At 36.3% G+C, this 10,860-nt stretch overlaps 1 protein-coding gene across 1 annotated transcript; it reads left to right on the top strand.

The window, feature by feature from the left end:
* The first annotated feature begins 1,754 nt into the window (after window positions 1-1,754).
* Window positions 1,755-9,809, top strand: LOC147852070 (Polynucleotidyl transferase, ribonuclease H-like superfamily protein). The gene is made up of 15 exons (XM_087334090.1): window positions 1,755-1,899; window positions 1,988-2,044; window positions 2,829-2,894; window positions 3,506-3,639; window positions 3,725-3,794; window positions 3,900-4,056; window positions 4,171-4,275; window positions 4,357-4,418; window positions 4,887-4,946; window positions 5,018-5,073; window positions 5,946-6,011; window positions 6,098-6,360; window positions 8,293-8,474; window positions 8,577-8,860; window positions 9,518-9,809. Exons 1-15 carry the CDS (start codon window positions 1,762-1,764, stop codon window positions 9,657-9,659), a joined length of 1,842 nt encoding a protein of 613 aa, XP_087190216.1. The 5' UTR covers window positions 1,755-1,761; the 3' UTR covers window positions 9,660-9,809.
* The last annotated feature ends 1,051 nt before the right edge of the window (window positions 9,810-10,860 follow it).

The following is a 10,860-nucleotide window of genomic DNA, read 5'->3' as shown; positions in this document are numbered from 1 at the left end:
GGATGGGACTCCTTTCCATACTAATTCTTGGCCTCCACTGACATTGGTGTCACTCCTAGCTTCTGCTTATATATTTTCAAATCGGTTCCCAAATCGGATTAAGCCAAACCAGTTTAGGGATCAATTTGGATTTGTTTGATTTTGGTTTGAGAACCCTAAAATGGTTTAGGCTTAACCAGTTTGGCTTGGATAAGGCCAAACTGACTAAGCCTAAACCGAACCGTTGTCGATCCCTATTGGATTGAACCTTGATATAAAAGTGACGATGTATTGGGTTCGGTGAGACATCTTCATTGCCTCTTGTTGTAGGTTATCTTGAACACCCTCTTGGTTCACTACTTGGAGCTCGTTCGAGATTCTAACAACGTATTTGCCTTGATCCAAAATCCAACCCTCGGAATGAGCTTTCTTGTACTTTTATAGGCCTATAGAGATCCTCATGCAAATAAAAATAGTAATCCTCTTTTTTGCATGCATGTTGCTTTTTCCTCGCCTTTTTCATCTTTGCATGCAATTCCATTTGCATTCCTCTAATTCATCCCATCAATGTATGCTTGATCTCTCATAGTTCAAACAAGACTCAAACCCTTGACCTTCTACTCCTAATCTAAGCTAAGCTCTTGTCAACTTAGGTATGTTTTTGTTGTCTCTAACTTCGTATTGTCCCATGACCTTCTTTTCATAGTTTTGACCTTAGTATCCTTTATATATTTTTAGTCTAACTCATTTTCTCATGTGCACTCTCCACATTATGACTGTCAAACCATATATCTCATCAATCAGTGCATGATGAAAAATGTCCAAGAAGTTGTCACAGTGTATTTTGTACACTACGTGGAATGCATAAGGAGTACTCGATTGAATAAGTATGAAGAAATAGAAGAAAATGTTAAAATGTAGGTTACATGCACAAGGCAAGATTCAAACCCTATACCTCTATGTTAACAATTCCAAGCCTTACTATTGTACTAACTCATCATAAGTGATATAACTATGGAATTAGTATATACAAAATCTCATCCCTACATATATATATATTATAGAGAAAGCTACTCATGCACAACAAGTGATTAAATTGCAGAGTAAGGCAAGATGTTCACATTAGTAGTTAGCCTACGTGTTAGCAATTGGCTAGTGATTGACACCCACGCTCACTGGTCTCAACAACAAGAGGGTCAAGCATGGTTGAGGGGTGAAATTCGACATACAACATATATTAGGTATTAGGGATGACCCGAGATAGGAATAGGCACCAACATCACTTGATAGAGAGTGAATCATCACCAATAAGGCTTGCACGGCTCCACACGGACAGACCCAAACTTCTTATCGTACATTGATTCCTACCGACTCGAGGCTGAGCAAGGGAGAGTGTAGGCTTTTAGCGCTGGCCCTAGACTCGGGTCTGGGGCTACATTGAGACCAAAGGGGGGAAGGTTTTTCATGTTCAAATTGTCTGTCCGTGGTCGAGAGGCCAAGGTAGGGCTATGGTGGGCACGCTCACATCCTAGGAAGAAAAAAAAAGAAAAACTCGAGAGCACTGTGTAGCCAGGACATTCATTCTACTGCTTCCAGACGTGGTCATCGGGGAGCTAACATGCATCTCATTACAGTTTATACATAAGGAGGGGTATAATAGGAAATTTTGGAAAAGCCCAGGGGCTATTTCTGTAAATACACAAAACCTCCCCCCCAAAGTATTACATGAATCAAAGGCCCCCCTTCCCTTCTGCTCTGTTTCTGTCCTTTGCCTTTGTCGCCATGCCTCCTCCTCCTTCCTCTGCTTCTGCTTCTGCTTCTGCTTCATCTTCATCTTCATCTTCATCATCATCTTCATCAATCAGTGATGCATCCGAAGATGAAGCGGCACCAGGCTACTTCGATGTCTATGGCCCACAGGTATTTCTCCACCTGCTCTCCTTTTCTTGCTCCATGGCATGGCCGTTTAATGTATTATACCACTCCATTGACATGGGCTATTTTGCAGGCCTTTGCAGAACTCGTTTTCAAAGCTCCAGATAAACACACAAACTTAACATTTGAGGTTTGCAAATACCATGTTTTCCTAAAGTCCTTTTCATCTCCCTTTTCTCCTTTCAAAGAAACCCTAATTTTTTCTTAGGCGCTAACAACTCCAAAAATACACCTGCACTTTTTTTTATGTTTCACCACAATGTCTCTCAGTTGATCAGAATGCCCTTTGAACGCCCGTCGCAGAGCAAGAAGTATTCCATTAATTTTTGAAAACTTTCAATAAGTCTAAATTCCTAAATATACTTAAGATAAAAACTGAATACCACGATGCTCTCTTGGAGTAGTATACTTTTTTGATGACCGAGGAACTTGGTATCAGAATGCTCATTCAAAGCTCTAAAAATCTTAAAGAACAAAGGGTAGGTGATCACTTGATGCTAGCTCCCCAAGGTTCAAGAGCTCCAATCCACTATCCAAATGCGATTGTGATTGCTAGCTATTGCCATTGCGTTCTAGTTGTAAAATTTTGAGAGAAGAGGTATTCTGATCATTTTTTAAAACCTAGGGGTATTCAGATGATGTCCAAACATTTTGGGGTATTTGGGTGCTCTTTGTTGAAGAGTGTGATGATTCTGTTAAGAAATGGAAAATACATAAATCTTCAATGTAGGCTTTTGGGAAATCATAAATCCTAACAAATGAAGATTATATGAGGTTTGTGAAATGTTCTAAATTCTTTTGGAAGATAGTCATTTTATAAATATAGGATGTTTCGTCATAACTCCTTGAGAATAAGAAGCTAAATTAATTTGTGCAAGATATTGTTTAGTAAAATAACGTTGTTTATCATACAGGATATTCAAGGACTCGTGAGGTGGGTTCTTGCTGATGGGGCTATGCCAAGTTGGGTTTTCATCAAGGTAAGCAAGAGCTCTCAAGAAACATTCATTTTCATACAAGTATTATTTATCCAGGAGGCATTTGCTAGTATCATTTGCCTTTGTTTCAACACACTTTTCCAGATAGATTTCTTCTTCTTTGATAATTACTAGCACTGACTTCTAAATGGCAATGAAACGGTTTTCCAATCATTGGGTTGTGGAAAGTTAATATTCAAAGCACTTTCTTTTCAAAGCAAATTGTTCTTCTTAAACCAAAAGTATGAATTTTCTTTTTAGGAGAATGAAAAGCAATTCCATTTTTCTGAAACCTTTGTTTTGGAAAGAGAATGCATGATCTCAAACAGAAACTATGAAAGAATATTTATAATGAATGCAAGCAATGCCAAAATCTTGTGCTCAAGTCTTCAACCTGGATCGGAAGGCACTAGCTTTATCACTACACTCATGTTTATATATTTGAACGTATGATATTTATTGACTTATACTCATGAATCTTGAGAAAACAAATTGCTAATTTGATTTAATGGGGAAATGAAAAGTGTTCACTTTATGCTATATAAGGATTTTTTTAAATATCAAGCTTTAGTTCTTAATATCATATTTTCTATATACGAAATTTTCTTGTACAGAACAAGCCGTTGATTTCAAAGCTTGTTATGCTATATGTGCCTGGCCTTGATGCGGCCATGTATATGTCATATACAAAGCTCTTGGGAAATCTTACTCGGTGTTGTGGCAAACCGCGTGCCTTACTAGCACCAAGGTTTAAATTTCAATCATTCCATAATACTTGTCATTGCACATTTGAAAGAGGTTTTTGAGTTAGAAGCTGAAATTTTGTGTCACAGTGCAAGAATGGATCCAGCCAAGATGCTTGAGTTGTTTTTTACAGTGAAATACAAAAGGGCTCCAGGAAAGGTGATTGATTAGCCTATTGTGATCAACAAGCTATGACCCATAAGTGCATGCACACATTCTGCCAGAAATTTATATTGAGTTTTGGACTTTGTATAAATTTTGCAGGGTGCAAAACCATTGTTTCATAAACCATCTGATCAGGCAGCTTCACATCAACAAGTCACGTGTGAAGAAAGTTTTCCACAGAAGAAGTCACGGAAACTCGATCAAAACGATAGCCCAAGGGGGCTCCAAGAGAATACGGCTGAACTCGCCAAAGGAGGTAGCATGTATGCTTTTTAATTCCTACATATAAATGCTATTTATAACCTTAATTGGTAGTAATGTATAGGTGATTTGCATGTGATCGTAAACCTCCTCATTGCTTAACAATCAGGAAGTTTAGAAAAAGACTGGCAGGCACAGTTTCCAGCGTCATATTATACACTAACAGAAGCTGAAATGCAAGAACATAGCTTTCCTCTGTCTGCTTGTGATGATGGTAATTATTTTCCTTCAATTTGGTTGCAAGTTTACTCGATTTCTCCATCAAGTTAATCATGCTCTGTGATGTATGGTCTAGGTTATGTACAAACACAGCCAGGAGTTTCTGATCATGAGATAATTGCTATTGACTGTGAAATGGTCAGTTTCTCAAAAGTTTGTAGATGTGGTAAACATTTATGTTGAATGTATCAAGTGGATCATTAAAGCAATTGGTTTTAATCTCAATAGATGCTACTTATATAACAAGTGTCCCTACTAATAAGGAGACACAAAATATGAAGTATTCACAAATGATTGTGATTCATAGGGGATAGTAAAATACTGACATTTAAAGAGCGAACCTCACAAATTAACCATAATGGTGAATGCAATCTGCCAAATGCTCAAACAATAAACCTCTTGCCTCAACTCAAGCTGGAAATTGAGTGTTAATGATAGCTGCATAAATGGGTTATGATAAATGGGCATAACACACCATATAGTAAAACATTCAAAATAGAATTAGTACTTAGCAAATCAAGGGGTTCCACTTAATAGAAATCAAGGGTCTTAATTCTGACTATGGTTTTGTGAGACATTAAGTGGTTCTTATTTTGTAATTTTTAGTGCTACACCAAAAACGGACTGGAATTGACACGAGCTTCCTTGGTAGATAAGCAGGGGAAGGTAAGTGAGGATTATTTTAAATGTTTTCAAATTGTAGAAAAAGTTCTCATGTGCACGTTTTTTTAACACAGGTTCTTTTTGATTCATTGGTAAAACCACCAACTCCAATTTTGGACTACAATACAAGGTATGTGGTTCAACATTTAGTCATGATACTATGGATTATGTTTGCACTACTGCATCTTAGATTATGTCAATATGATGTGGCCTGTCTGATAAATGATAAGATTGCATACTGCCCCTTTTTGGGGTGAACAATATCTAAAAGATTGTGAGATATAATTTGTTTTTGCAAAAACGTTTATTTGATCTCACAGGTTACAAAACACAAACTAATTTTCATTAGGCAGAATCATCATTGTAATGTCATCTATTAAGCCTGGGATATCCTGAAATGATTTATGGATGAGCCAATATTTATCGTATTTCAACTGAAACTCTTGCATCTGAGGCCATATTGAGGTTCAAGGAAGGTTTTAGAATATTCAGCTGCAGTGTCATATATCCTATCATCCTTGTGTCCATGAAAAAGTATGTAGCATGGGCGTGTGTTAAAACATGCTGATTATATGACATGAATGATTCAATCTTGGAGTTAATTCCAGAGTTCACGAAGTGTAAATGATGGTTAAATCATCACACAAAATGCAAGTAGATGGACTGAAGGCAATCATTCAATGAAACTAGTGCATTTATTGCATTTACATGGGCATTCACATGGGTTCCACATGAAATAGAACATTGATGAGGCCATTGCTCTTCTTCATCTGCCTACATGTACTATAACCAAACATTTACGATACTTTTGAAATATCTTTATTGCGTAAGTCTGTAAAGTTGGATTTTCCCTAATGGTAGGACTAGGTATAAGTTTTATGAAGAGAGAAAAAACAAAGATAAACTTTTTAGAACGTGGGGATAAAACATCTTGTTTTTGTTACATTTCCAGCAATATATAAAAACCAACTATAATGTATTTCTTTGATCCATTTTATGCAGATATAGTGGGATAACACATGCAATGATGGAAAATGTTACTTCAACTTTAAAAGATGTGCAGGCAAGCTCGTGTGTTATTTATATTTGCTTGAAAGGGAATTGCTTCTGAAATTTGCACCTAACTGTTAATCTTGGACTTACGGACAGAGGACAATTTTGAAGATTGTCTCTGCTGAGACTATAATTGTAGGCCACTCCTTGGAAAACGATCTTTCAGCTCTCAAAATTGTGCATAAAAAGATAATCGATACAACGGTTTTGTATCGCCATCCGCGTGGTATGTTGTTCAAACCTGCATTGAGGATTTTGGCTTTGCATTTTCTTCAAAGAAGAATTCAATGCGGAGAGGTCGGCCACAATAGCATAGAAGATGCACGAGCAGCCATGGATCTTGCATTGCTCAAGTTTCAAAAAGGTAGTCCCCAATCTAATACCAAGAGAGCAACCTGATGATTATTCACCAGTCGATAATAGAGATTTGTCACCATCCCCTTCAATTGCAGCTCTGTGATGGGTCTTATAAGTGCAAGGAGAGTGAACAATATTAATCTATCTATATATTTATCAATACCATGGATCTAGGAATTAGGTCAATATTAGTAAGCCATGGCCAATATTTCTTTAGAGGAAAAATGAAGTCTTTTGAGATGTTCATGCGATCTCATATATATGTTGTTGTCTAGTGGGGCAGGCAATACCAGAAAATAAATGCTCTCTTTATTTTTTTTGGTTCATGTTGATGTTTGGACTGTAGCCTTTTTATGCAAATCTATAATGCCTCAAGATCAGTTCATGCTTAAGGAGGTTTCTGTTGTGTAAATGGATGGGCATCATGCATTGATGACCAAGTGATGTGATAGCCTATATTTAGGGCATATGTCTAGTAAGGGTGGTCTGCAACACAATGGGGATGTTTGGCAGTGAAACACTGTCTATTGGAATTTTGAGTTCATTGATAGACATAGTGTGAATGAAGAACCCAATTATGGATCTGGTAACTGTTGGAATGCTGTGTTGTCACAGGTTTGCAGCAGTACTTGAACTATTTTGGATTTTATTTGGTAACTGAATCATACTGTGAATAGAGTGCAAAAATATGTATTTATGTGAATAAACATCATTGTAGGTGACAACGCCCTAATCACTTATATTACCCGATTCTCGGAGGGATATTCAGATGTCTAGATGCATTAGATGACTTTAGGGAGGGCCCTCAAAAACTGGCAAACCATGGCTAGAATGTATGATGAGACAGCTGCAACGAGATGGTAATGATATGTTGCTAAGTATATATTGGTTATCATGTTTATTGGGAATCCTTTCTTGAATCGAAACAAATTAGGATTGGCTCTTTGAGAATGTGCAGCACTTCCACAATACTTCCACAATTTTTTTGTCACAAACTGAATATTAATCCACTAAGATGTATGTTTCACAGAGAAGGGTTTCAATCAATTTCTCCAATTGATGATCAGAATCTGTTGCCACATAGAGAGATCTAAAACTCATAGGCTTTTTGTGATGATCAGAATCTGTTGCTACATGGGAAGATCCTAAATTTGTATGATTTCCTTAAAGATCTGCACTACATTTTATTATTTCAATCATCAGATATATCAAGTCCATTAATATAGAGTAGCTAGCTAGATGAGTCTTGAATCACACTTCATAGCTCAGAGAGCCTATTGCATGCAGATATATAGTCATTCTTAGCCCAGGAATTCATCATTATATTATAATGACATTGAATGACGAAGGTGGTTGTTTACCTTAAGACTATATCTCGGGAGTGGATTTACTTGAAAGAGATATACTTCCTTATTCAACATGATCTGGACATGAATATCTACATTGGTCATCATTTATAATGTTCTAGTGTCTTCCAAACTTTAAATCCACACTTCATGTGGTGGCTAGACATGATAGGTGAAATTAGTTTGGATAAGAGAATGCTATATATGCAAGTACTTCATTTATGAAGGGATTGGAGGGAGATAGCAATGCTAATTTAGAATAAACGTAAATTGCAATGAAAGTAACCTGCACTTTTCTTCCCCGCCAATAGTAGAGGCCTGTTTCAATTCTGTATCAAAACATGATTTAACAAAGATATTCACATGCACCTATTGCCTATATTCTCTTTCTGTATAGAGTATCAAACATGATTCAACTAAGATACTCACATGTGCCTAGTGTCAATGCTCATACATGAGTATAGAGTATCAAACATGATTCATCTAAGATATTCGCTTGCACTTAGTTCCTATTCTCATGCATGTGTAGAGCAAATGTTTTTGGTATTTTATACTTTCTTACAAACTGATGAATAATAATTTAAGCATCGCAGGCCCTGATTTTGGGAGGCGTTCGGGCATCCATAAGGTGAACCTGTTTTCTGTTCTGAGTGACCATGGAAATCAATGTGCAGTGGTTGACAGAAGGGCCATGCTACAGAGGTATGCTCATGGTCCTTGTCATGCTATACCTTGTGTGACAGACGAAGAAGCTCTTTCAAGAGCCAAAAAGGAGGTATAAATATGGATAATCAATCTAATTGATCCTTTTTTCACTACCTCATTCTCTCAATGTTCATCAAGCAGTTAGTACAATTTCTTTTAATTTTTATATCAGGTAGGAAACAAATCTCGGAATTTCATTTGGGCACAATTTTCAGATTTACATTCTTTCCAAGAAAAACAAGCTGAGTGTTTGCAAGTAAATGCAGCAAAAATGGCTGCCCTCATGACATGCAGTGTTGCTCCAGACGATAGTATCATGAAGAGGACAATAACTCCTGAGTTTGAGAAAGTTTTAGTTCAACTTGATGGTCGGATCAAGCAGCTGTATGATGCTCTTGCTCCAGGTACTATGTTTGTCGTGGCCTCTGGACATGGTGACATAGCAAGTGTGAGGAGGTACGTTTTTTTTTCTGGTCAAGATTAAGAATGTCCTTCATTTAGGCGAAAACCACACAATGCACGTTTGATAAACAAATATGGTAACCTGGTGGACAATGAAGTATGAGTGTTTTGATGAATTTAGTTTATGAAACCAATATATAGAATTTGAGAGAAATTTATACATTACAAAATCAAGTAAAGAAAATTGGGTTAATCTTACCACTTCTAACTTGTATTTGCTAAATACGAGTTGTTTTTTTAAGAAACCCAACAGTTTGTCGTAGCCTGCCGACATGGTGACATAGCAAGTCATAAGATGAGACTTTTGAAATCAATATGAGTGTATCCTTTCATTTATTTGCCATGTCCAAGATATTGATGTCTATTACGTGGGTAAAAATGAAGTAGCCAATGAAGTATAAATGACAGTGGGGGAGGAGTTATGACTACAAAGCAAACCATTTTGAACATTCAGTGATATTTGTTGTAATTGTTGGGCTTATGAAACCCAAAAATACATAGTAGGAAGTATTGTTCCAATTTTTCACAATATTTCTGTTAATTGCTAAAATAACATAATCATTTCCCCTTGAATACTTTCAAAATGCTTTGATAGTAAAAGCTTTAGGCAAATATTAACTTTTTTATGCTTTTCTTGGTCTATACTTTTAGATTGCGACATATGGTGAAGGATAAGCTACTTGATAAAGAGGAGGTAACTCAAAGGTCATGGGCATCCATACTGGGGGATATTCAAGCTGAGGCAGAGACAGCCGTTGCCTTCATATGTATAAAACGAAAAGAGAAAAATTGAAAAGACATTCTTTCCATTAAATGAGTAACATTTATAATTTGTTCTTTAGGGCGAGTCCCATTTTGACAACTGCACTACACTACAGGCAGGCAATTGTAATCTACTATTCAATTGTAACTAATAAGTTAGTGATTCGGTTTCATTTCGACATTTGATTGTATTTCTCTTTCATAAACAAAGCATTAACATATCTGGAATTGAAGACATCTGTGTATGCCTCTCCCAGTTATCCTAGAAATTGAAGGAACTCAATTCGTATATTGTCCCAAATTACACATGTAGCCAAGCAAGAAAGTACTAGTATGAAATCCATGATCTACCACGCACATCTGGATATGGCAATGTTAAGCCTTGAACATGATGCATTGTCAGAGCTCGTTGTAAATAGGTAAAATATGGAATATCACTGCGAGTTTTCACAAGTGCCTAAATCATGGGGATATAGGCATGTAATTTATTGTGGTGAACAGTATTCCTAATAATTTGATGATCATTTGTTGTCGTAATGTAGCAGAAGGTTGAACTCTATAGGCCTATTTAATAAATATCCCCCTTAATTTGAACCTTTCTAGGATTTGGTGGAGCCTTTCTATTTGCTTGGTATTGGTGATTGGATGTGGCATATTATCCTGTTCAGTGATACAGATGGCTTGTCAACTTCTGCTAGATAGATTTCAAGGTGATTCTGAAATTCTAAACCTGTGCAAGGAAAATTGTTACAGTACTGATCTATAATAGAAACCAGCATTTTAATGTTTTATAAATGGTTGAGCACTCAAATAAAACCCTGATGACATCTTTGTACAGATTGTTGTATGTTGAAGTGCAGGTTATACTAAACTAATTGAATGTTTGAAAATTGGATAACTGTTTTTTGTGCTATGTTACAAGAAGGTTTGTGTTTTAACAATTCCAGAGAGTTTCAAAATAGTATTTGAAGATCAAATTTGTAGAAAAATATATATCCAAATGTAATTTAAAAGGTTTAATGTAAGCTGATAGATTATAGGAAGTGATATATTGACAATCAATTGCTCAAGTATTCTCAAGTTGACTCTTCAAGACATCTAGGATAGATTCAAAACGATCTTTAAATGAAGGTCATATGGGGCAACCTAAGCATTATATGGTTTTTAATTTGATTGCTTTGGTGATAGGTTATTTGCTAAACTATTTTAAAAAAATTTAGTTCAAAGATACC

The sequence above is a fragment of the Azolla caroliniana genome, unplaced genomic scaffold (assembly GCF_043228905.1).
Source record: "Azolla caroliniana isolate FFs.n. ecotype wild unplaced genomic scaffold, voAzoCaro1.0.p SCAF_18, whole genome shotgun sequence".
Classification (NCBI taxonomy): domain Eukaryota; kingdom Viridiplantae; phylum Streptophyta; class Polypodiopsida; order Salviniales; family Salviniaceae; genus Azolla; species Azolla caroliniana.
Note: the sequence above shows the minus strand (reverse complement) of the source record. Positions and strands in the feature narration are given on the sequence as shown.

What these genes read in the sequence shown, in the direction of transcription:
- LOC147852070 (XM_087334090.1), top strand. Translation starts at nt 1,762, where the DNA reads ATGCCTCCTCCTCCTTCCTCTGCTTCTGCTTCTGCTTCTGCTTCATCT. An exon ending in TCTGTCTGCTTGTGATGATG is followed by an intron (nt 4,276 to 4,356) that starts GTAATTATTTTC and finishes TGTATGGTCTAG; the next exon opens with GTTATGTACAAACACAGCCA. An exon ending in TTAAAAGATGTGCAGGCAAG is followed by an intron (nt 6,012 to 6,097) that starts CTCGTGTGTTAT and finishes CGGACAGAGGAC; the next exon opens with AATTTTGAAGATTGTCTCTG.